The sequence below is a fragment of the Salmo salar genome, chromosome ssa05 (genome assembly GCF_905237065.1).
Source record: "Salmo salar chromosome ssa05, Ssal_v3.1, whole genome shotgun sequence".
NCBI classification, from domain to species: Eukaryota; Metazoa; Chordata; class Actinopteri; order Salmoniformes; family Salmonidae; genus Salmo; species Salmo salar.
The window spans coordinates 70,367,457-70,394,749 of record NC_059446.1 but is presented as its reverse complement, the minus strand read 5'-3'; the positions used below and the strand labels follow the sequence as shown (position 1 = coordinate 70,394,749).

General features: G+C 43.2%; 1 protein-coding gene across 1 annotated transcript; it reads right to left on the bottom strand.

Annotated features, from left to right (window-relative positions):
* Positions 1-388: 388 nt before the first annotated feature.
* On the bottom strand, positions 389-2,712 carry cnfn (cornifelin). Its single transcript, XM_014201340.2, has 4 exons — positions 2,606-2,712; positions 2,350-2,481; positions 2,010-2,146; positions 389-1,065 (listed from the first exon to the last, which is right to left on the bottom strand). Exons 2-4 carry the CDS (start codon positions 2,477-2,479, stop codon positions 976-978), a joined length of 357 nt encoding a protein of 118 aa, XP_014056815.1. The 5' UTR covers positions 2,480-2,481; positions 2,606-2,712; the 3' UTR covers positions 389-975.
* Positions 2,713-27,293: the final 24,581 nt, after the last annotated feature.

Below are 27,293 nucleotides of genomic sequence, written 5' to 3'. Positions count from 1 at the left end.
TTTGTGGCTGCTCATGGTGGAGTTTTTTTTAGGTCCTATTGTTGCTAGTCAACTTTCAGTGGACCCCACCTGCATAATCTACAACTTTCATGTACCTATCATAATCCATCATAACATAATTTGATTATGAGTTATCAAATACTTTTGTTATTTTTAGGTTAAGAGAGTCTATATACTGTATAACATTAAAATAAAGCAAAATCATATCTGAAGTCCCATATAATCTTAATCAAAAGCCTCCAGTCCCGCTTTACCTGTGCTCTGAGGGCTGTGTCATGTTGGTCCTTTCTGCTACATTATGAAAGTGTGTCTCATTAATCCTTGATTAATGACTGACACGATTTTCACTTTGGTTGTACAGAAAGAGAAAGAAAATGGACAACTGACCTGAAGTCATGGGACACATTCAATTGAAAGTTGTTCTCCATTTATTGTTCTTTATTTACATCAAGAGGGAGATGAAAACCCTGGGACTCCAGTGAAGAATGTGCCAAAAAAACGTTTTGGTAGAAAAGCACATTCTTGACTTTTCTACCGCTGGATTTTCCTCTCCATCTCAATGGAAATGAAAAAAAGTGGAGAACAACTTTAATTTGAATGTGAAAATTGTGCTTTATTGAAATCCGAAACATCTCAATCAGGTCATTTTCAGACAAGCAAATACACACCATTGGATCATGATACAAAACGCCACTATATAATGTGCCTCATAGTAGTAAACTATAATGTATAGTTTAAGCTACGGTTCTTTAGTAGTATAATGGTATTATAAGAGTATTACACAGACCATAATAAATATAGGATGGACTGGCCACAGTCGAGGCAATACTTCAACAAAGTTGTGTTCAAAGCTTAGGATTTTCCAACCAGGCTGTGACATCGTACCTGTGACGTCAGAAGGCACACTGTGTTTTTTCCCCATGACTGGATGCATGATTGTCATTAAGCCTGTCCCTATTCCCCTCATTTAACCGATCAGCCTCTCATCTTCTGCTCCCTGGCCATCTGACAGAGTCCGCAGAAAGGCAGGCAGGTCATGACTACCCAGTCATCACACACGGAACCCTGAGTAAAAACATAAAAGGTTAACATGTCAAGCATAACATAAACACTATGACAACACCTAAAGGTAGGGCCTTGACTTTTGCTTGACCACATGACCTGAAAAGTAAAATAATAATAATAAATAGGATCAGAGTTTTTCTTGGTCAGGTCATGTTGTCAGGAAAAACTCCTGACCCTATTACAGGGGAGTTCTATAAAGGAGGGTGGAGAGAGAACAGGGGGGGCATAAGATTGACTTGTCTAAACTCTCATCTCTTTGCACTCTCAGCTCTTTGCTTCCCTGTGGCTCAGTTCGTAGAGCATGGTGTTTGCAACGCCAGCATGGTGTGTGCAACGCCAGGGTTGTGGGTTCGATTCCCACGGGGGGCCAGTACAAAAAAAAAATGTATGCATGTATGCATTCACTACTGTAAGTCGCTCTGGATAAGAGCGTCTGCTAAATGACTAAAATGTAAATGTAAAATTCTTTTTTTCATCATCTTCTTTTGCATTCTATGGTCTGCAGTAGAAAAACAGAATGAAAACACCCAGTTGTGGCTAACTGTAAACTTGCACATCCTTGACTGCATTGTTTTTTAATAGGAATAGCCAACTGTTGACTCCTTCAGTCTTCACTTCTAGACTAAGGCCAGTATTCAATTAAATCAGAGGTTATAGGCATTGCGGCTCAGGCAATGTTCCTGTGTTCACAGAGATCCCATTCACGGTAAATGCTACATATATTGTCTCAATCGGATTGCCTTTAAAAAACGCAATGCCTATCAACCCGAGATCGGATTGATTCCCAGCCTTACACTATATACTATACTTGCTAACATTCAGTTAGAGTGATAAAGGAAATATTTAAATTACAACTCTTTGAGGAGGCTTAGAAATGTATTTTTCCCATTATATTTGATTCCTGGACATAGGGTTTGTATTGATGATGTAGTAGGGTCACTCACAGGGATGCGGTATTTGCTGCGGATGCTTGTCCTCAGGGCGATCAAGGCTCCAGGGAGGAAAGGCACACAGCAACTGTCCCCATTGTCCTGTGCAACCTTACAGCCCAGGATACAGGGCACGAAGGTCGCACACAGACCTGGAAGAAAAAAACATTAAAGTCACACACTGTCTCCACCATTAATTGTTGGTGTGGCGTGTTTGAGTGGTCATCACGGTTACATTAGTTGTGTAGAACTGATACCGAGTAACCTCACCCAGTCTATGGATTTTTAAACAGTGTACTCAACACAATGCAAACATTGTGCATGCATAATTTTACACACACAGAGGGGGACTCACAGATGCCGCAGTCATCGCAGCAGTCACAAACGTTGGAGCTCCAATCGGAGGACCCAGAGGAAGTCACGGTGTAGTTGTTGATGGTGACCTGAGGCTGGGAGCTGATCACCATCTCACTCTGATAAGCCATTACTATCAGGGAGAAGAAGAAGTTTGGACGAAGTTCTACATCCGTTTACACCTCCACACACTGATACCATTCAATATTCATATTCAAAGCCGACTAGAGTCCCAATGGTCATCTCCTGCCACTTACCTGCTGGTGCTCAATCCCTGTCAGTCTCCACTGGGGCCTTAGATATCCTGGGTGAGCTTTGGGAAAAGCTGTGAATGGGAGCGCCACGGGGGCCCTTTGCTCTTATACCCATGGTGACATCATCATATGGTGACAGTGCCATTTCCATGAAATATGGCGAGACAAAGAGTACCTGCATTCTGGCCACTCATTTGGAACTGTAGGAACACCTCATAAAGAGAAATGTCAAATGTTTGGTTTCTGGGCGTAGAAGTTTCAGTCCTTTCAAAAGTCAACCTCTTTACTTGGTTGTTGTTATCAGTATGGTAAATGGAACAAAGCAGGAACATAGTGCGGCACCTTGTACTTCGTAGCCACTCAGGTGTGTGCATGTGCGTGTTTGTGTGTTTAATGATGCATGTACAAGCCAAGGTTTGTGTTGTGTACACTCTCTTAAAAAATACATAGACTGGGTGACGATAATCAAGACCAGCAGTTCTGTACATCTAATGCAAGAGTGATGGCCATTAACAGACCCAACGGCCCCATCCAATATCAGAAATTGAACAAATTTATCAGGGCAACAACACTACTGACAGGGCATTTTGGGGGGCCGTAAGGGAGATTTGGTTGGGGGGCCACCCACATCGCGGCAAAACATTTGTGGCCCCCCTCTTGATGGCGGAGAGACAAATGTAAGTTTGAAAGTTTATTTCCTGCAATTCCACACATTTTGCCATGGGGGGAAGATAATTGTTTTGCAATTTTGTAACAAAATTCATGCACTTGTTTCATGGGGCAGAGGTAAAAAAAAAATCTGTTTTACAGGTAATTTCATGCAATTCTACCCATTTTGGCATGGGGTGGAGAGACATTTTTGCAGTTTTAAAGAGAATTTCCTGTAATTCTACACATTTTGCCATGACTTATGCCATATTAATATGATATCTGAGTGAGAATGACAGAACATATATGGGGTCTCCCTGGCTATTGACATTTGTGTGGTAGCTGTCAAGAAAACAATCATCTTCACAATTAAATCTCATACTACCCACTGAGGTCATTTTGACCAGGAGGCATATTTTTTTTATCATAGCCCAAAGGCTATCATAGCCCATTCAGTTCTTCAAAATATTCATGACTTTGTCAATCAATTTATCAATCGATTAGGCCTACTTCTAGGATGCCTTTTAAACTCAGAAAGGATGTTCACGAAATGTCCATTTGACACCTTTCTGTTTTCTCAATTAAATACAAATCAGCATTGGAAAAAGACGCAAGTTTAAATTTGTTCAGCCTGAGCGAGTCTGACCACAAGTCGGAGACCACTATGATGGCACACCAAATGGGTTTGATGGATTGCAGGAAAAGAGCAGGAATAGGCTTGTAGGCTACAGTCCAAGCTACTGTATCTCTTCCAATGGTGCAACTGCTGTTGGTATCCAAAGATTATCCAACTTGAATAAACGCTTGGAGGTAAAAGACGACAGCAGTGGTGTAGCCACGGGCAATACGGATATCGCTTATTGATGTCTACATCGCTCATTGATGTGAATCACACTTCTGTTCTCATTTAGCTTTTTGCACTTTACGGATTGTGGTTGTTGTGGATGGTGTCGTGACGTTGTATTAGTTAATGTGACAACTGTTGCTCATCGAATGATTAAAGGTTTCTAATTGCGTGATTAAATGAATCAAGCAATTATTAACTCATTAACCTAGGGCACCATGGGAACATTAGTTTTATTGAGTTTCTATTTCCCAAATTAACTCAAAGAATATCAGAATATTGATTTTACAACAGTCGCTAATTAATCAATTTCCTCTACAGTCTCATTCTGAACGTTACATAATCCGGGAATCTGCACAGACCCGGGTCCCACCAATGAGTTCGTACCACACCAATCTTAGTTGATTATTTATTTACTAGAAAGCTAAAATGATGATAAAAGATACACATACACAAAACACAGTCTAGGCTATTGATTGGGACTTAGTATAATGGGCCAACACACTATGGAGCGTGCTACCCAAAATGGAAATTTAAAAGAGAGAGAATAAGAGAAAGTACACGAGAGAAATATACATTTGGGTGCATTCGTCAGCTATTCTTATTTTAACCCTAGCCTTGCCCCGAACTGCCGCTCTTATGGGTCAGAATCTAATGATGTAATTATGTGTTGGAGGTCTCAGATGGGAAGCTCCGCGTGGGTCGTTTAGGCTTCTCAATGACACACTTCTCCGGCGCAACTCTCTGGTTGTCCTCACGATGTCAGTGTTCTTTTGGCTTAGTGGTCCGATTCCTCGCCCTTGCTCTGATAGGGGTCGTCTGAGGACAGACAGCTCTGTAGCTCAGCGTAGATACCACGATTTGATGGGGAGTGTAGGCTAGGTGGTTCGGCTTGAATTCACCCGCTTAGACACGGCTACTCATCCATAGCATGGGTAGAAACATATTTCTTTGTCTTCTTCCTTGTGTTGCGTTTTGGGGTTCGTTGACTTTTTAGACCTTGGCTGCAGCTTGGGTCACTTAGTCTGATCTGTTCATTCTTAACCCCCATGTCTTATACCCTCGGGTCAGAAGTGGGCGTAACCGCCTTTAGGGCAATTCTCTGGGCGTACCAAGTTAAGAGGCAAGGTCTAGATTTTACTCAAATCCAATTTTAGACAACTAACTTCACATTTCATCTTTACCAAAACATTCTCTTTGATTTGAACATTTTCCACACAACATACAATGTATAAACATCAGGCATATACTAGGAAAACTCTTAAAGTTACAATGTTTTCGTAATAACATCACCTATTAACCTTTAATAACAACACAAAAATTACATACATTTTCATATTCCATCTATCGTCATGACCACCATTGTGGCTGATGGAAACCATTGTTCCAAAGTCCCTTTATTGCATGTTTAATGTGTGGCTGACGGAAACTATTGTTCCAAAGTCCCTTTATTGCATGTTTAATGTTCTGAGGCTGGTTTTCCATAGTGAGAGGACAAAGGAATTTTGTCTGTGGCCTAAGATTTATCATGGGCGTGAGTGGTCATAAAACCCATCTTCAGACCCCTAGATCTCTCCTCCTCTGTTGGGGGTGAGAGATACTCTGTAGGGTTGTGGTCTCCTGTAACCTGACCTGATCAGGACAGTCATGACAATGGCTTTTCACAAATTTAGACTATATGTGTATTTTAACCCAATAATGGTTGAATTGAAGAAGTTTAAACTGCCTATCAAGCTTGTTTTTGCGACCAGCGGAGAGTCAGTGAAAAATAAGCTCTTACAGCAGCTGCCTAGTGCGGACCCCAGTCTTTGGAAAACAAGTTTCAGGGAGTTCCTGGTATTGTGCTCCATACTGTCAAAAATGACTTTAATTTAAGAAGACCACGAGTGGGGCTTTTATTGCTTAATCTACAGTAATTCATACTGATTTTGAAAAAAACATGTCATAGGCCTACACTGTAAAAACAGAAAGACTTAAAACACCATGATTGTGTAGTGAAAGTAGTTTACCCAAAGTAGTTTACCCAGGCCCTGCACGCCTAGCTCCACTCCCATTCCCCAGGCGCTCTCATTTGTTGACTTCTGTAACCGTAAAAGCCTTGGTTTCATGCATGTTAACATTAGAAGCTTCCTCCCTAAGTTTGTTTTATTCACTGCTGTAGCACACACTGCCAACCCGGATGTCCTAGCCGTGTCTGAATCCTGGCTTTGGAAGGCCACCAAAAATCCTGAAATTTCCATCTCTAACTATAACATTTTCCGACAAGATAGAACTGCCAAAGGGGGCGGAGTTGCAATCTACTGCAGAGATAGCCTGCAGAGTTCTGTCATACTATGCAGGTCTGTGCCCAAACAATTCGAGCTTCTACTTCTAAAAATCCACCTTTCCAGAAACAAGTCTCTCACTGTTGCCGCTTGTTATAGACCACCTTCTGCCACCAGCTGTGCCCTGGACACCATATGTGAATTGATTGCCCCCCATCTATCTTCAGAGCTCGTACTGTTAGGTGACCTAAACTGGGACACCCCGGCCGTCCTACAATCTAACCTAGATGCCCTCAATCTCAAACAAATTATCAATGAACCTACCAGGTACAACCCCAAATCCGTAAACACGGGCACCCTCATAGATATCATCCTGACCAACCTGCCCTCTAAATACACCTCTTCTGTCTTCAACCAGGATCTCAGCGATTACTGCCTCATTGTCTGCGTCTGTAATGGGTCTGTGGTCAAACGACCACCCCTCATCACTGTCAAATGCTCCCTAAAACACTTCAGCGAGCAGGCCTTTCTAATCGATCTGGCCCGGGTATCCTGGAAGAATATTGACCTCATTCTGTCAGAAGAGAATGCCTGGTTATTCTTTAAAAGTGCTTTCCTCACCATCTTAAATAAGCATGCCCCATTCAAAAAATGTAGAACCAGGAACAGATATAGCCCTTGGTTCACTCCAGACCTGACTGCCCTCGACCAGCACAAAAACATCCTGTGGCGTACTGCATTAGCATCAAATAGCCCCCGCGATATGCAACTTTTCAGGGAAGTTAGGAACCAATATACACAGGCAGTTAGGAAAGCAAAGGCTAGCTTTTTCAAACAAAAATTTGCATCCTGTAGCACAAACTCCACTGTAAAGTCCATGGAGAATAAGAGCACCTCCTCCCAGCTGCCCACTGCACTGAGGCTAGGAAACACTGTCACCACCGATAAATCCAAGACAACTGAGAATTTCAATAAGCATTTTTCTATGGCTGGCCGTGCTTTCCACCTGGCTACCCCTACCCTGGTCAACAGCCCTGTACCCCCCACAGCAACTTGCCCAAGCCTCCCCCATTTCTCCTTCACCCAAATCCAGATAGCTGATGTTCTGAAAGAGTTGCAAATTCTGGACCCCTACAAATCAGCTGGGCTAGACAATCTGGACCCTCTCTTTCTAAAATTATAAGCTGCAATTGTTGCAACCCTTATTACTAGCCGGTTCAACCTCTCTTTCATATCGTCTGAGATCCCCAAAGATTGGAAAGCTGCTGCGGTCATCCCCCTCTTCAAAGGGGGAGACACTCTAGACCCAAACTGTTACAGACCTATATCTATCCTACCCTGCCTTTCTAAGGTCTTTGAAAGCTAAGATAACAAACAGATCACCGACCATTTCGAATCCCACCGTAACTTCTCGCTATGCAATCTGGTTTCCGAGCTGGTCATGGGTGCACCTCAGCCACGCTCAAGGTCCTAAACGATATCATAACCACCATCGATAAAGACAATACTGTGCAGCCGTATTCATCGACCTAGCCAAGGCTTTCGACTCTGTCAATCACCACATTCTTATCGGCAGACTCAACAGCCTTGGTTTCTCAAATGACTGCCTCGCCTGGTTCACCAACTACTTCTCAGACAGAGTTCAGTGTGTCAAATCGGAGGGCCTGTTGTCCGGACCTCTGGCAGTCTCTATGGGGGTGCCACAGGGTTCAATTCTCGGGCTGACTCTTTTCTCTGTATACATCAATGCTGTAGCTCTTGTTGCTGGTGATTCTCTGATCCACTTCTACGCAGACGACACCATTCTGTATACTTAAGGCCCTTCTTTGGACACTGTGCTAACTAACCTCCAGATGAGCTTCAATGCCATACAACTCTCCTTATGTGGCCTCCAACTGCTCTTAAATGCAAGTAAAATTAAATGCATGCTCTTCAACTGATCGCTGCCCGCACCTGCCCGCCCATCCAGCATCACTAATCTTCTAAAGCCATGACATCATGTTCTGTAATTGTTCAATCTGTTTAAAGTCACAGTCAACTTAGTGTATGTAAAGTTCTGACCCACTGGATTTGTGATACAGTGAATTATAAGTGAAATAATATGTCTGTAAACAATTGTTTGAAAAATGACTTGCACAAAGTAGATGTCTTATCCGACTTTCCAAAACTATAGTTTGTTAACAAGAAATTTGTGGAGTGGTTGAAAAACGAGTTTTAATGACTCCAACCTAAGTGTATGTAAACTTCCAACTTCAACTGTAAGTGTTAGGATACAGAGAAAGTGTTTTAAAAAATGAATAGAAGTACTCTGAATCACTTAAAGTGGTACTTCAATCTGAATCTTGGTGTTTTTAAGAGAGTAGTTGGAAAACACTTTTTTGTGTTTCTGTGCATGTAAAAATCTGTGTCAAAACACAAAAAGAATGCTTTGGCATACTGTGTCTCTCATAGAATCAAATGGTGAAATATAAATAGTTTGTCAGTTATCTATTGATTGATACAGATTTTTTTTATAAATATTCTACACAAAAAAATCTAAAAAGATTTAGATACAGATCTGCTATATTTTGCCACAATTTTCAAAAATATGTTAACACTTTAAAGGACACTGGGAACTAAACCATTTTCCAAGGGTAGTCTAATTACTGTGTAGGCTACAGTTCACAGGCCCATTGTGAGATTATAAACTATGTTACAATCAAAATTGTTGGTGATATGTCAATTTCGAAATGTGTTTTATTGCATATCCCGCTCCTACAGATAGTGGGGTCAAAGCTATTATTAACTTAAATTGGGATTATGTGCCTTGCTCAAGGACACAACCATTTTTCTGCACCAGGATGCAAACCATCCACCTTCCGGCTACTGGACCATCTTTCTAACCTCAATGCTATTTTCCACCCCAAATGTGTGGAGAAGGCTGAAATGATGAAGAGGAAGTGAGACATGGCACTCATTTTATTTCTGGTTCTATGGATGTCAATGAGCTAAACTAAAGAGATGGATAGAGGCCTCTAGTGGCCAAAAGGCAGTTTAGCATGAGCAGTGTCATCAATAGCAGTGCGTGGGTAAAATCACAAGGGAAGCCAAGCTAGAAATAAATCCATATTACAATCTGTGTGTTGCAATAATTACGTTGTTTGCCCTATAACCTGTTAGTTCATATGCCTTTCCACCGTGATATATAGGCCTAAGGCCAAGACAATAAGACACAGTGGCAGAATAATTTCAACCACACCTTTATTTCATCACAAAACCGGAGAGCAACATCTGTCCGGTGAAGTCCACAAAGTATATTGCATTTAACAAACCGTTACATGGCCTACAGCATGGTCAAGCAAGTTAATGTTTCCGACATTTTCGGACTGCTAAACAACTATTGATTTAAAACCACAGAGAGTTACCGTAAGTCGCAAAGGATCTGCCTACATTATTCCAGCACCATTTTAACTTCAACATTTCAACATCATCAAATCACCTATGCTTAGTCTAGTACAGTGACAAATAAAAGATAGTGGGGGTGCAAGTAGAAAAAACATGTTGACTCACCGTGCTGGTAGAGAAACGCCAATGCCATCCTCCTCTCTTTCATGTTAACGAAACGGTCTATGACTGTCATACAGTACACGCTTTTAGTTTTTGTTGTTCTAGGCTACCTAGTTAAAATGCTTCCTCGCTAGCCTAACTTCCTTTTATGATCAACAATGAGCCAGCTAATCAACATTAGCCTACTACATCTAGCTAGCCTACATGTTGAACTTCCATCCTCTTAGGCCAGGGGTGCAATGTATGAATTTACAGTTGGATCAGAATCACCGTTATAATCATTGGCCAGTATGGAGAATTAAGTAAAATCACAAGTCCAAATCCCTATCTCCATCCATGTCTAATTTTTAGCTAGCTAGCTAGCCACCACAGAACAACGACAAAAAGAGATGCAACAATTCAAGTTTTCTGTCAATGACGTTTTGGTTTTGATGTGATTGGCCTGAAGCCTAATCCAAACTGGCTATTCTTGACACTTTTGTTTTGGTGCTCACTCAGTTTAGCTCAACGCTAATTGGCTATTATTTTTTATCAAGGGAGGCCAAATGCTCAGTGGCTTCCATTGCATTCAATGGAAGGGCAGCCACAACATCATACTCTTTTTGACCAGAGCATTAGATACAATGCCTTCGGAAAGTATTCAGACCCTGTCACGTCCTGACCAGTATAAGGGGTTATTTGTTATTGTAGTTGGTCAGGACGTGGCAGGGGTGTGTTTGTTTTGTGTTGTCGGGGTTTTTGGGTTGTGTTCTATGTTTTGTATTTCTATGTTCTATTTTCTAGTTTTTCTATTTCTATGTCTAGTTTATTGTTTTGACCTTCAATTGGAGGCAGCTGTTCCTCATTGCCTCTAATTGAAGATCCTATTTAGTAAGGGTGTTTTTCATGGGGTTTTTGTGGGTAGTTGTTCTTTGTATAGCCTAGTAGCCTTACAGGACTGTTTCGTCGTTGTTTCCGTATACGTGTTTATTTTTGTTTTCCTTCTTCAATAAAAAAGAAGATGAGTATACATATTTCCACTGCGTTTTGGTCCAATCCCTACGACACTCGTGACAGAACTACCCACCACAAACGGACCAAGCAGCGGAGGAAGGAGCAGCACCAGGAGAGGAGCTATCTGGAATCGTGGACATGGGAGGAAATTCTGGATGGGGCTGGATCATGGCACCAGGCTGGGGAATACGTTCGCCCGAAGGAGGAGCTGGAGGCAGCCAAGGAGTGGGCATCCAGAGAGTGGGCATCCAGCCTGGAAGGAGGATGCCTGCGCAGCACATCTGGCCACCAGTGCGCCTCCTAGGCCCAGGCTACTCTACGCCTGCTCTACGCACGGCAGCCATCAGGCCTCTGCACAGCCCAGTTCGCCCTGTGCCAGCACTCCACTCGTACAGGGCTACTATTACCATCCAGCCAGGACGGGTTGTGCAGGCGGTGCGCTCCAGACCTCCAGTGCCTACTCATGGCCCGGTGTATCCAGTTCCTGCTCCTCGCACCAGCCCTGAGGTGCGTGTCTCTAGTCTGGCCAACTTTGATGTAATGTCCTTAAAACAAGTCAAAATGAGGCTCAGTAGTGTGTGTGGCCTCCACGTGCCTGTATGACCTCCCTACAACGCCTGGGCATGCTCCTGATGAGGTGGCGGATGGTCTCCTGAGGGATCTCCTCCCAGACCTGGACTAAAGCATCCGCCAACTCCTGGACAGTCTGTGGTGCAACGTGGCGTTGGTGGATGGAGCGAGACATGATGTCCCAGATGTGCTCAATTGGATTCAGGTTAGTAAGGGTGTTTTTCATGGGGTTTTTGTGGGTAGTTGTTCTTTGTATAGCCTAGTAGCCTTACAGGACTGTTTCGTCGTTGTTTCCGTATACGTGTTTATTTTAATTTTCCTTCTTCAATAAAAAAGAAGATGAGTATACATATTCCCGCTGCGTTTTGGTCCAATCCCTACGACACCCGTGACAGACCCCTTTACTTTTTCCACAGTTTGTTAGGTTATAGCCTTCTTCTAAAATGTATTCAATCGTTTTTTTCCCTCATCAATCTACGCACAATACCCCGTAATAACAAAGCAAAAAAACGTTTTTAGAAATGTTGACAAATTTATAAAAAATAAAAAAACAAATATCACATTTACATAAGGTTTCAGACCCTTTACTCAGTACTTTGTTGAAGCACCTTTGGCATAAATTACAGCCTCGAGTCTTCTTGGGTATGACGCTACAAGCTTGGCACACCTGTATTTTGGGAGTCTCTCCCATTCTTCTCTGCAGCTCCTCTCAAGCTCTGTCAGGTTGGAAGGGGAGCATTGCTGCGCAGCAATTTTCAAGTCTCTCCAGAGATGTTCGATCGGGTTCAAGTCCGGGCTCTGGCTGGGCCACTCAAGGACATTCAGAAACTCAATTTCGAGTCTCATAACAAAGTCTCTGAATACTTATGTAAATAAGGTATTAGTATTTTATTTTATACATTTCAGAATAAGGATGTAATTTAACAAATTGTTGAAAAATTCAGGTGGTCTGAATAGGCACTGTATATACAGCGAAGTCTTATTTTGAATTCAGAGATCAATTCTTATCTGCCATGTGAGTGAATAAAACAACTTGAAGTTAACACAATAGAGACAACTATTGGGGCTTTGGGGTATTGATAAGAATTCAAATTGACAATGTTTTGTGTTTGTTTTTTATACAGAGTTCATCTTGAAACTTGAAGTGTGTCCCCTGGAAGGCACAACTGGAGCTGACATCCCTGATAAAGGCTGGCCTGACTATTTCACTATATGTGAGGTCACTGGAGCATAAAAAGGCATTACGGAACATAGTGGATCTCACAAAACCTCAATTTCATCACCTGAGGGGTATGTTGCTGTCTGCAGTTGTTGACGAAGCACTGCAGTATGCAACATATCCTGAAAAAGTATCATAAAATTCTAATGGCAAATGCCATAATCTTGAAATGGCCAATCCTGAAGGCCAAATGGGGTTCACCCAACATGGTGTGGTTTACGTGCATTATGGACAAACTAAAGAACAGACGGTGAGGCATAGTCCCGCATTTTAGGAGAAGAGCAGCAGTGGGTGAGAGAGATCCCAGACATCAAAAGCAAAAAGGAGGACTGACACTCCAACCAGTGTGAACTTGGACCCACCGCCATGCCAGGTCCCATCAGATGCAGTATCACTAATGAAAGAAGAAATGAGGAAGATAGAGGGAAAGGGGATTTGAACAAGCTAACAAGTATTCTTGAGGAAACATTCACACAAATTAGATAGTTACTTAACACGTGAAAATAAAGATGAAATACTGGAGGAACACCCCTTTTTATTCAAGACTTCGAGCTACTCACTAACTCAACATTTGAGCTCAGATACTTTCACAGACATGCTGGCACTCCGGCAGGGAAGTTATTGGATATGGCTGGAGCCAAATTAGAAAGAATGGAGTGCAACCCACAGCAAAGGATCAATTCAAAGCGAGCAGTCCTCTAAGACATTGTGGAGAGAAATGAACATTGCCTTGGATGAAGACATAACGACACAAGACATTTACATTTTAGTCATTTAGCAGACGCTCTCATCCAGAGCGACTTACAGTAGTGAATGCATACATTTCAATTCATTTCATACATTTTTTTTTTAAATGTTTTTTTCCCGTACTGGCCCCCCGTGTGAATCGAACCCACAACCCTGGCGTTGCAAACACCATTGCAAACACCATGCTCTACCAACTGAGCCACAGTAACACGCCACCATTCAGTAGCTGGCCTCCCAATGCTTCCCCATCTCCTTTTGGTGAAGACAGTACACTTTTCCTAAAGGCGTTTTCATTAAGTTACTATTTATGGTTTTTAATGTATTGGCGTATGCTACATTCTTTTTCATTCGATTTTAAAATATATTGTATTTTATTCATTTAAGGAGACTTCCACACCATCTGATGTCACCACAGGACCTCAATCTCCCTATGTTGCGGTGTATTGGCTCAGTCCATTCTTCAACTCGTTTCTACTTAGTGGTGGAAAACAAAGCAGTGCTTGTTCTGCATGATTTTGTGGATGCTATTGCAGCATTATAATTTTAATTTGACATATTTTGGATGCTATACCCAAATAAGTGTGACTGTACTTTCAAATGTATACAGGTGCAGATACTGAAAAGGCCAACTTCAAAAACATGTCTGGAGAAACACTTTTTTAATTTGCTATTTTTTTATATATAATTTTGAGTATTAAAGTTAGGCAGGCTGGAGGCAGTTAATTTATGTTTAGAAATATTGTGAATAGAGTTTAATGATACTTTTTGTCATTCCAGATGAAATGTTGTATACCATGTCTCTTTTATCATGTTGAAGTTAGTACTGTACTTCTTGTTTGTTTATGCAAACGTGTGTAGAGATGATGTAATGTACCAGTAATGTATATATGATATAATGTATTATAGATGATGCCAAAGGAAATACTGTACCATGTTTGACTGTGATGGTTTTTAGTGTCTCACAACTCTTTGAGCAGTCTGCAATGTGTGGTTTTTTTCCTTCTGTATTTTGTATAGTCAATTGATGTATCATTGTGGAGTGACACTTTAACTCCGCTAGTGTTCAGGGGTTTTCAAGAGGAAACAACACCAAAATAAAGGGTTCCAATTCTGCAGTACACAGAACTCGTAACACCAAACTAGTGCTCAGGAGCTTTAGAGAGAGAAAGCAACACCAAAAAAAGGTTTCAATTCCGCACTAAGGGAGCGAAAATTGTGGAGGGTCATGCTTTTTACATTTCAGCCAGGGTGAGGGTTTAGTATTTTTTTTTATTTAGTCCAGGGGAGAGTCCTGTAATTTGTCATTTAAATGTCATATTGCTCAGGGTTTGAGAATGAGTTGCTTATTATAGTATATTGATGTGTGCCCGATGATTCCCCCATCCCTGATTCTCTGCTGGGCGAGCAATATCAAGTGTGCCTAGTCTGGTCTCAATAACAATGATCCATAGCCTATTCTATAGACTATAGGCCCAGACTATACGAAGAGGATGCTGGGAGAAGCACTGGGAAAAGTTATATTTCTAAGAAAATGTACTTCCTTCCCGAGTTTATGCGCTACTGGGATAGTGTATATAAAACTAGGCTACACTGCATTACACATTGCAATGGATAGGCGTTCCCAAACATGAGCCCCGGCCTGCCCTGCTCTTGCTGATGTAAACCCTTTTGCTGCCTAACCAACGACTGTGCTCTGTACGGTGGCACTTCAGCAGGTGGAACAAAGGCTTCTTCTTAAAATAATTTTGTATTTGTCCAAAACATTCTATATCTGTGTGTGGATTAGGCCTACTGAGTGAGAGAGTGTGAAGATGAGAAGAAGGACCAGTGGTAAGCTTGCTACTGCTATAATTTATTTCAATAAAAACATTGCCCATAATAAAGATTTTTATCCGAGATATACAGATATTGACCTCAAAATAAGCCATACATGAGTAATTTACATAACTTACATGACTATGAATTGGCAGCTGCAGATATGGACAGAGCATGGGTGCTGAAACTAGGCTAATTCAAGAAAGCTTAATTAATTGGAACTTCTTAATTTTGATTTGATTTTAGCTACTAACAACAAGAGGCCTTTGTGTTGGAGCCTATTTATTCCTATTCAAGAAATAAGAGGTATTAGCTACTGGTTAGACAGATAAAATTATAGTCTACTATTCATTTTCTCAGCAAATTCCTTCAATCAACATGCACTCCTTAAATATCTAGTTGTCAGTGAAGAGCTTGGTGTGTTAAATTAAAAACCATGGCTGTAATTGAGGGGGTATGTGAGGGTATTGTGGCTTTTGTTAAAGAAAATGGCTAAAAGCATAGGCCTTGTTAACATAAGATTTTGAATTAAATTAAATGGACCTGTTTATATAAAACAATCTATAATGACGCTTTAGTCTGCAATGCTTTATGCTAGAAACAAGCTATAAAATGCAGGGGAAAGACGTGACTCCGATGCATATAGGATATATTTGGTTTGTCTCTATGACATTCAGAGGCTGCGCTACAACCTATAACCGAGGAGAGAAAAAATGTACTTTGCTTGGGAAGTAATGTGTGATTCTGTCACTTTCATTTTTTACATTACATTTTAGTCATTTAGCAGACGCTCTTATCCAGAGCGACTTACAGTAGTGAATGCATACATTTTCATACCTTTAATTTCATGCATTTTTTTTTGTACTGGCCCCCCGTGGGAATCAAACCCACAACCCTGGCGTTGCACACACCATGCTGATGTTGCAAACACCATGTTCTACCAACTGAGCCACAGGGATTGACATTCAACATTTCAACAGAATATTAAACAACATACTAACTCTAAATCAGTCAGGAGCAAGCCAGGTAGTCTAAGAAGGAACAAAAATGAATTATTTCGGCAATATTATTATTATTTCAAGGCTATGGCCTGCCATTTAAGTAATCAATTGTGAATCATTTGTGACACGCTACAGGCTCGCAGGAGAGCTCAGCATTTCAACAACACATCAACAACAGCACTTCAACAACATGCCTATAAATGTTGCATTTAGGATCTATAAATTACATAAATAAAAAAGTATTACTTAGAATTAAATAATAATAAAACGAAAACATACTTATTAGGATATACTGTACAGTCAATGCCTTTGAATTAACTTTTAAAAACACGAGTTTGGCCAGTCTGCGGTTTGAGGGTCTTCGGTGAGCTATGCATGCCTGGTTTGTTTATTTAGCCCAGCAGGTGCTCCTATATTCCCATGCACTAATCACAGTCAAAATAAGTCTATTATGTTACAACAATATCATGGAATAAACTTTTATACAGTAGAAAATGAGAGTTTCCTAAATGAAAGAAGTTGCACGTGCATATAGACCTAGCTGATGATATGTGGCTGCTGCGTTAAACAATGAATGTCTTTTTCTCTAATTCATTGATGATCAGATACTTCAGTCGTAACTGGATCTGTTGCACTACATTTTTATATTTTACCACTGTTCCAAACTTAGACTATCCTCTTTTTTAACATTAGTCTGTATAGAAATCAAACCATCTCCGGTGCTGCATTCGTTGGCATGCTCTGTTGTGGTATTAAAAGAGATTCTGCTTGTCTCCAGTCATGTAAAATGACGTAGAATTGCATGAAATGTGTTTATAAAAGGCTATTTTTTCTCGGACCGCAAATAAGATGATAGATTCATGCAGTGCTTTTATTATAATGGGTATCTTTTCACCCCTAACCTTGTCCACGGTGGTCTGTGAATCCACCACCTTCTGGGTACTTTGCCATATATTGCTTCCACAACCTTCTGCATACTTGGCCATGTATTGCTTACAAAATGAAGAACAGTTTCTAAAACTGCATATCTAAGTCAATGGTCTGTTCTAAAGGACACACGTCAAACTCACGCACTTTTGATAGACTTAAACAACTGCAAATTATCAAGATATCAAAGTGTCACCAACAAAATCGTAAAAAGTAGGCCTATAGCAAATGCAGCATATGGCATTAAGTTTTCACATGCAAATAGCACTTTTTTGTAGTGCTCAAAGCATGCAATTCTATGAGAGCAGCATTTCTCTAAACAATTTAAGCTCAACTAATCCACCACGACAACAAAATCATAAACAACAGAGTAGGCTAATAAATTCATAATTATGGGGTTATGCTCAGGTAAAACAATGTGGCTAATCTATATTTCCAAGTCTTATTCTTGAAAATCAAGAGGTGAATTAATTGGAATGACTGGAAATCTGACAGACTGGTTTTTAACGTAAAGATATAGCCTAATCAAATTATTACCAATGGGTTAGAAGAACCCTACATAACCATCCCATAAAGTAAAATGCAACATCCATTTATGGCCAGCTATGTAAACTCTAAATTTGATTTATTATGCAATAGATGTTGTTCAGCTGTTAATATTCAGTTTTGTCTTCTTCTAATGTCTCTTAAAGGAAAACTCCACCCAACAACTCTATTTTTGTATTTGTTTCATTAGTCCCAAAGTGTTTTGCTTGTCAGCAATCAAGTTTTAAAGATAAGTAACATTCCAAATACAGAAATCATCCCCACATGATGCATGTACCATCATATGATGCTGCGTTGTGCATCATACAGAGAGGATTTCTGTATTTTGAAAGTTACATGTCTTGAAAACTTGATTGCTGACAAGCAAAACATTTTAGGACTATGTCGACAATGGAATAATGAAACAAATACCAAAATATACTTTTTGGGTGGAATTTTCCTTTAAGGGGAAAGTAATCTAAAAGTAACTAGATTAGTAATCAGATTACGTTACTGAGTTTGGGTAGGTCAAAAGTTACGTTACTGATTACAATTTTGGACAGGTAAGTAGTAACTGTAACGGATTACATTTAGAAAGTAACCTACCTAACCCTGGCAAATAAAATTCAGTCATGTAAGGCCAAGGCATTGAAATAAGGCCATTTGTACTGGGCCCTAGGCTACTAAAAATTGTCCCCATGTGTGCAAACTCCTGTAAGCGCCTCTACTCTACTTCTCCATGCCAACACGCAAATGCGATGACATGCATGCAATGTCTTATTATAAAGGTACCTCAGTGCTCCCCAGGTCACCCCCCTCTCGCTTCACTTTTGCTCGGGCACCTCCCGATAAAAACTTAAGCACTGAACAAGGTGGTCTAGACTCTAGCTAAAATATCCACACAAGCCACTAGCCAGCCAGTCATATACAGTGGCTTGCAAAAGTATTTACCCCCCTTGGCATTTTTCCTATTTTGTTGGAATTAAAATAGATTTTTTGGGGGGGTTTGTATCATTTGATTTACACAACATGCCTACCACTTTGAAGATGCAAAAAATATTTTATTATGAAACAAACAAAAAATGAGACAAAAAAACAGAAAACTTGAGCGTGCATAACAATTCACCCCCCCCCCCAAAGTCATTACTTTGTAGAGCCACCTTTTGCAGCAATGTGTCTCTATAAGCTTGGCACATATAGCCAATGGGATTTTTGCCCATTCTTCAGGGCAATACTGCTCCAGCTCCTTCATGTTGGATGGGTTCCGCTGGTGTACAGCAATCTTTAAGCCATACCACAGATTCTCAATTGGATTGATGTCTGGGCTTTGACTTGGCCATTCCAAGACATTTAAATGTTTCCCCTTAAACCACTCAGGTGCTGCTTTAGCAGTATGCTTAGGGTCATTGTCCTGCTGGAAGGTGAACCTCTGTCCCACTCTCAAATCTCTGGAAGACTGAAACAGGTTTCCTTCAATAATTTCCCTGTATTTAGCTCCATCCATCATTCCTTCAATTCTGACCAGTTTCCCAGTCCCTGCCAATGGAAAACATCTCCACAGCATGATGTTGCCACCACCATGCTACCCTGTGGGGATGGTTTTCTCGGGGTAATGAGAGGTGTTGGGTTTGCGCCAGACATAGCGTTTTCCTTGATGGCCAAAAAGCTCAATTGTAGTCTCATCACCCCAGAGTACCTTCTTCCATATGTTTGGGGAATCTCCCACATGCCTTTTGGCGAACACCAAACATGTTTGCTTATTTTTTTCATTAAGCAATGGCTTTTTTTCTGGCCACTCTTCCATAAAGTCATGCTCTGCGGAATGTACAGCTTAAAGTGGTCCTATGGACAGAAACTCCAATCTCCACTGTGGAGCTTTGCAGCTCCTTCAGGATTATCTTTGGTCTCTTTGTTGCCTCTCTGATTAATGCCCTCCTTGCCTGGTCCGTGAGTTTTGGTGGGCGGCCCTCTCTTGGCAGGTTTGTTGTGGTGCCATATTCTTTCAATTTTTTATAATGGATTTAATGGTGCTTCTTGGGATGTTCAAAGTTTCAGATACGTTTTTATAACCCAATCCTGAACTGTACTTCTCCACAACTTTCTCCCTGACCTGTTTGGAGAGCTCCTTGGTCTTCATGGTGCCGCTTGCTTGGTGGTGCCCCTTGCTTAGTGGTGTTGTAGACTCTGGGGCCTTTCAGAACAAATGTGTTTATATATTCAGATCATGTGACAGATCATGTGTCACTTAGATTGCACACAGGTGAACTTTATTTAACTAATTAAATGATTTCTGAAGGTAATTGGTTGCACCAGATCTTATTTAGGGGCTTCATAGCAAATGGGGTGAAGTAATTTTTTTCATTTCACTTCACCAATTTGGACTATTTTGTGTATGTCCATTACATGAAATCCAAATAAAAATTTATTTGTCACGTCCTGACCAGTAAAGGTTTTTTTTGTTATTATAGTTTGGTCAGGACGTGGCAGGGGGTATTTGTTTTATATGGTTTTGAGTGTGTGTTTATGTAGAGGGGCGTTTTATTTATGTTTCTGGGGTTTTTGGTTTAGTTCTATGTTGTACAGTTCTATGTCTGTTTCTAGGGTGTTTCTTTCTATTTTTAGTATTTGGGATTGGGGCCTTCAATTGGAGGCAGCTGGTTATCGTTGCCTCTGATTGAAGGTCCTATAATTAGGAGTTTGTTTGTTTTGGGGATTGTGGGAGATTGTTCTTTGTACTGCTGTGTGAGCCTACAAGACTGTTTGTCGTCCGTTCATCGTTTTCTTGTTTTGTTTCGTGTTAAATAAAAATGAGCATTCACATACCCGCTGCGCCTTTGTCCATCCATTACGACGGCCGTGACACCATTTAAATGACAGGTTGTAATGCAACAAAGGAAAAACAGAAAAACGCCAAAGGGGGATGAATACTTTTGCAAGGCACTGTACCATGAGTTAGAAGACTATGAATATTAGACGTTAGTGAGCATTGAAGATAAATCACAATAAGTAAAACAAAATATTTAGCTAGCTAACTACCAGATTCACATCAATCATTAACATCAATGACCAGCTTATAGCCTACCCTCTTTTCCCGATGTCAATCATGTCTTTAGGAGGCACTGTAACCATAGCAGCAGGAAGTAGAGGTGCTGAGGATGCTACAGCACCCCCTGAATAAGAATAACATATATTTTTTAAATAAAATGTCAATAACAAAAAAATCGCACCAAATTAGTACACTGGGCCTTTATTACTCCTGTATGAGCAGACAAAAATATTAGTCAGCAGCGTGGGGAGAAACAAATTCTACCAGCACCCCATTTTCCTCAGCACCCCCACCCCGAAATATCTTCCCTCTGCCATGATTGTAACTAGCTTGCTTACAATTTGTGATTGTAAGTGAGGGTGTTGTTGCAGAAATAATCAGTTCTATGCTTAAATAAAAATTAAAGTAGATTTTTCTTTTAAATAAGGGGGAGTGCCCTTTTTTCGTTTTGAGCACTTGCCCCCTGAAAGGTCTGTGCATGGCCCTGTGCACGGCTCATAGTACTAATGCAAACCTTTGAATAGGATGATAAATGAGAACTCAGCTGTGCAACTTCTGTGAGGGCTTTTCTGCAGTGAGTTTTTGTCACGTGCCACTGAAAACACATGGAGCAAGAGCATGTGGTGGCCTCTTTCATTCTCCCTCTGACTCATTCTAAATATATTTTCGCTAAAAGGCTCTCTGTGTGGCCTTATCTGTCCGAATATTGTTTGTGGAGATATGCTCTGATGAAGGTCGACTGATCGAAAGCTCAGCTATAATTAAAATACATTTGCATTTGACTGGAAGTGTGCAGTGACTTTTTCGTCTTTCTCCATAAAATTAAGGATGTGAAATCTTACACTATTGTGTGTGCAATGTAGTTGCTTTCCGGTTGGTTTCCTTAAACAAATAGTAGTCTATGTTGATACACTATTAGATAAAGCGAAAAGCTTTCTAATATTGGATAGAAAACAAACACCCAGCCTGAGAGTTTTAAAGATTTTCAACCAACGTTTACATGATCCCTTTTAAACTTTACTTATGACTAATAACACCAACGAATTACCCATTAATATAATAAGAATGTTTTTTCCCCACATACCTTGAATAGTTTACCAAAACATACTTTGTACATTATCTTACTCTCAATGCCCAACAATCTGTTGCCTTTTTCCTTTGACTAACATCACACCTCTCATACAGCCCTGTGAGTCACAGGTGTAGAGGAAGGAAACAGCAGCTAGGAAGTTGCACAATAATAGTATAAGCCACCACTCCAAACAGTAACAACCTCAACATGCTATAATGTTCCTCTCAAATTCAGCCTTGTCTCTGCACTGCTTTAAAAATAAGAAGGTCAGATTTTGTGTATGCTTTGTAATGAGTTTCTACTAAGATTAAGAGCAAAGGTGTTGCAGGTATTTTCAGATGATTGCTTCTTCCATTTGTGCTCCTGTTTAGTGCCTCTACATACCCCACCCCCTGTGTAGTATTGACCTTACAATCAAGAGTAAAAACGTTGTAGCGTCTTTATTCTTTACCCAAGTGAATAAAGAAAACCTGACAGCTCCACCACCTAACGTAATTTATCTGAACACCTACGACATCCATCCACATCTGAATAAACTCAATTGCACAAAAAGTATCTATGTGGATTGAGATCGTTACCCCTCAGTTAGAGGTCGTTGTTGCACATGGTGACATGCTACTTTGCTACCCCAGCGGTGGTAATATAAATAAATAAGGTGTGACATTTTCTTCACACTGATGCTCACTACATGGTGTGGTTGTGGACAGAAAAATGAACATTTCCTTGCACTGGATAATAGTTGCTCTATGACTATTTACGATCACACCATCTGAATAAGGCCAGATTCTAGATAACAGATATACATGCAGTATCTATGTTTAAGGGAAATAGTGAGGAAACCAGTAAATAGCTGATCTATTCCAGTTCCAAGGGGCGTTGCATGGGTGACACAGTGTGAAAGCACATCAGAGGTAACTCTGTGACCTGAAACAGAGGTACATTTTCTTCCTCACCTAACTGCAAGCGATATCAAACCTGCTCAATCTCCTCAGGGGTCCAGGTCCCCAACACATCAACACTCCGACAGAGAGCAGGTGAAAGGCTTTTACATCAGTAATGATATAATACATCTTTGCATTTAGTTATGTGTAAAGACTTTAACAGATTGTTCTATGCTAGACACTCTGTCTTTTTCATTATCCTATTTATGCCATGGTTCCACAGTGGGGAATATCTTTAGAATGATTTTCATGCTTTTGGAAACTGTATCGAATACTGTATCGCATAGCCGCAAGGTTTAGAAATAACTGGATATCAAAGTGAGCTCAGAGAAATGTTTACAGAAATCAAAGCACGTCTGACTGTATCCATCCAACAGATTCATATTGTCACGACTTCCACCAAAGTCGGCTCCTCTCCTTGTCCTCACCAAACCATGGAGTCAGCAAGAGCAGGAACCCCAGTTAGAGGAGTCGAGGAGCACGTCCAGGAACATTCTGCTATGTTACATCATCTTGGTGCCATGATGGATCGCGTTGTCCAGACTATGGACCACTGGAAAAGACAGGAAGTCTCCCCAGTGCTTCGACCAGCACAACCGAGGTTACCTCTACCCGTCCCGTCCCGTCCGGAACCAGTCCCAGTGGGATGCGTCTCTCCCTTCCCAGGGAGTATGATGGGACGGCAGCACAGTGCCTGCTACAACTGGACCTCAACCTGGCCACTGTGCACCCATCTCCCTTGGAAAGGGAGAGAGTGTCTGCCCTCGTCTCATGCCTCTCGGGGAGAGCTCTAGAGTGGGCAAACACCGTGTGGGGAGAAGAAGACGCGGCGTTGGACCACTTCGGGGAGTTCACCCGTCTTTGACCATCCACCCGAAGGTAGAGCGGCAGGGGAACTGCTCTTTCATTTGAGGCAGGGGACGAGGAGCGCCATGGAATTCGCCTTGGAATTCCGGACCTTGGCCACCGGAGCAGGCTGGAACGACAGGGCACTCATCGACCACTATTGGTGCAGCCTGCGCGAGGACATCCGACGTGAGCTGGCCTGCAGGGATGCCACCATCTCCTTCAACCAACTGGTGGATTTGTCCATCCGGTTGGACAACCTGCTGGTCACCCGCGGACGTCCAGAGGGGGCTCTGTCGGTGCCATTTTCCAGCACCCCCGCTCCGGTGCCCATGGAGTTGGGAGGGGCTGCACGTAGGGAGACTGGAGGAGGAGCCATCACGTGCACCATCTGTGGCCGCAGAGGGCACACTGCTGGTCGGTGCCGCGTCGGTTTCTCTGGTAGTAGAGGCAACAGGCAGGGCACTCTGGTGTCCCCCCAGGTGTTTGTAACCTGATTTTTCCCCGCATTCCCAGCATAAGGCGCTCGTTGATTCAGGCGCAGCTGGGAATTTTATCGACAGAGCGTTAGCCCTTAGTTTAGGGATCCCCATTATTCCTGTAGTTAGACCTTTCCTGGTTTACGCTTTGGATAGTCGACCATTAGGGTCCGGGCTAATCAGGGAAGCCACCATCTCCTTGGGCATGGTGACGCAGGGGGGGTCACGAGGAGAGGATCAGTCTCTTCCTCATTGACTCTCATGCGTTTCCGTGGTACTAGGCTTTCCCTGGTTAGCTCAGCATAACCCCACTATCTCCTGGCAACAGAGGGCTCTCACAGGGTGGTCCGAGAGTGCTCGGGGAGGTGTATAGGGGTTCCCGTTGGTGTTACCACGGTGGAAAGTCCAGACCAGGTCTCCACCGTGCGCATCCCCCCAGAATATGCCGATTTGGCTCTCGCCTTCTGTAAAAAGAAGGTGACTCAATTACCACCTCATCAACGGGGGGGATTGTGCGATAAATCTCCTGGTAGACGCTGTGCTTCCCAGGAGTCACGTGTATGCCTTGTCGCAAGTGGAGACGGTTGCTATGGACACATATGTCTCTGAATCCCTGCGTCAGGGGTACATTCGGTCATCCACTTCACCCGCATCCTCGGTTTTCTTTTTTGTGAAGAAGAAGGATGGAGGTCTACGCCCGTGCATTGACTATAGAGGTCTAAATCAAATCACAGTGAGGTACAGTTACCCGCTACCTCTTATCGCCACGGCATTATGAGTACTTAGTCTGCCGTACGGGTTGATGAATGCTCCATCAGTTTTCCAGTCCTTTGTAGACAAGATTTTCAGGGACCTGCACAGGCAGGGTGTAGTGGTGTATATCGATGACATTCTGATATACTCCGCTACATGCGCCGAGCATGTGTCCTTGGTTCGCAAGGTACTTGGACGACTGTTGGAGCATGACCTGTACGTCAAGGCCGAGAAATGCCTGTTCTTTGAGCAGGTCGTCTCCTTCCTAGGGTATCGCATTTCCACATCAGGGGTGGAGATGGAGAGTGACCACATTGCAGCCGTGCGTAATTGGCCGACTCCCACCACGGTAAAGGAGGTGCAGCGATTTTTAGGATTTGCCAATTACTACCGGAGATTTATCCGGGGTTTTGGCCAGGTGGCTGCTCCCATTACCTCACTGCTGAAGGGGTGTCCCATACGGTTGCAGTGGTCGACTGAGGCGGACAGGGCTTTTGGTTAGCTAAGAGCTCTGTTTACTTCGGCTCCCGTGCTGGCCCATGGATCCCTCTTTGGCGTTCATAGTGGAGGTGAACGCGTCCGAGGCTGGGATAGGAGCCGTGCTCTCACAGTGCTCGGGTACGCCACCAAAACTCCACCCCTGTGCTTTCTTCTCGAAGAAGCTCAGCCCAGCGAAGCGTAACTATGATGTGGGGGACCGGGAGCTGTTGGCTGTGGTTAAAGCATTGAAGGCGTGGAGACTTTGGCTTGAGGGGGCTAAACACCCTTTTCTCATCTGGACTGACCACCGCAACCTGGAGCACATCCGGGCAGCGAGGAGACTGAATCCTCGTCAGGCAAGGTGGGCCATGTTCTTTACCCGTTTTGTGTTTACCCTATCCTACAGACCAGGTTCCCAGAATATGAAGGCAGACGCTCTGTCCCGGCTGTATGACACAGAGGACCAGACTCCCATACTCCCAGCCTCTTGCCTGGTAGCGCCGGTTGTGTGGGAGCTGGACGCGGACATTCAGCAGGCGTTGCGTACAGAGCCTGCTCCCCTCCAGTGTCCTGTTGGGCGTATGTACGTTCCGTCTGCTGTCCGTGACCAGTTGATCTATTGGGCCCACACGTCACCCTCCTCTGGTCATCTGGGGATCGGCCGGACGGTGCCCTGTCTGACTGGGAAGTACTAGTGGCCCACCTTGGCTAAGGACGTCAGGGTTTATGTTTCCTCCTGCCCAGTGTAAGGCTCCAAGACACCTGCCCAAAGGTAAGCTACACCTCTTACCCATTCCACAACGACCTTGCTCACACCTGTTTGTGGATTTTTTAACCGATCTACCTCTTTCACAGGGAAACACTACTATCTTGGTCGTTGTGGATCGTTTCTCTAAGTCCTGTCGTCTCCTCCCTCTGCCCGGTCTTTCTACGGCCCTACAGACAGCGGAAGCCCTGGTTACTCACGTCTTCCGGCACTACGGGGTGCCTGAGGATATAGTGTCTGATCGGGGTCCCCAATTCACATTGAGAGTCTGGAAGGCGTTCATGGAACATCTGGGGGTCTTGATCAGCCTTACCTCAGGTTTTCACCCCGAGATTAACGGGTAGGTAGAGAGAGTCAACCAGGATGTGGGCAGGTTTCTGCGATCCTAATGCCAGGACCGGCCGGGAAAGTGGGCGGCGTTCGTGCCCTGGGCCGAGATGGCACAGATCTCGCTTCGCCACTCCTCCACTAACCTCTCCCCCTTTCAGTGCGTATTGGGGTACCAGCCGGTTCTGGCGCCATGGCATTAGGGTCAGACCGAGGCTCCTGTGGTTGACGACTGGTTCAGGCGCACGGAGGAGACATGGGAGGCCGCCCATGTTCACCCCCAGCGAGCCGCGCTCCGCCAGAAGAACAGCGCGGACCGTCAACGCAATGAGACCCTGGTGTTCGCACCGGGGGACCGGGTCTGGCTCTCGACCCGAAACCTGCCCCTCCGCCTGTCCTGCTGGAATCTGCATCCGCGGTTTGTGGGGCCATTCAAAGTCCTGAGGAGGGTGAACGAGGTATGATACAGATTACAGCTTCCCTCTGATTACCGCATTAACCCCTCGTTCCATGTGTCTCTCCTCAGGCCGGTGGTGGCAGGTCCGCTCCAGGAATCTGAGGTGCGGGAGGTCCCTCCGCCCCCTCTGGATATCGAGGGGGCCCCGGCGTACTCCGTTCATTCCATCCTGGATTCGAGGCGTCGGGCAGGGGTCCTTCAGTACCTCGTGGAGTGGGAGGGGTACGGTCCGGAGGAGAGGTGTTGGGTTCCGGTTGCGGATGTTTTGGACCCCGAACTGCTGCGGGAGTTTCACCATCGCCGGCCGGATTGCCCTGCGCCTCGCCCTCCGGGTCGTCCCCGAGGCCGGTGTCGGCGCGCCGCTGGAGCCGCACGTCAAGGGGGGGGCACTGTCATGACTTCCACCGAAGTCGGCTCCTCTCCTT

Bases quoted from the DNA above. Each gene is read 5' to 3' on its own strand.
- cnfn (XM_014201340.2), bottom strand. From the start codon at position 2,479: ATGGCTTATCAGAGTGAGATGGTGATCAGCTCCCAGCCTCAGGTCACC. The intron at 2,147-2,349 runs GTGAGTCCCCCT...TTTTTCTTCCAG, and splicing joins CTGCGATGACTGCGGCATCT to GTCTGTGTGCGACCTTCGTG. The intron at 1,066-2,009 runs GTGAGTGACCCT...GTTTTTACTCAG, and splicing joins GCAGCAAATACCGCATCCCT to GGTTCCGTGTGTGATGACTG.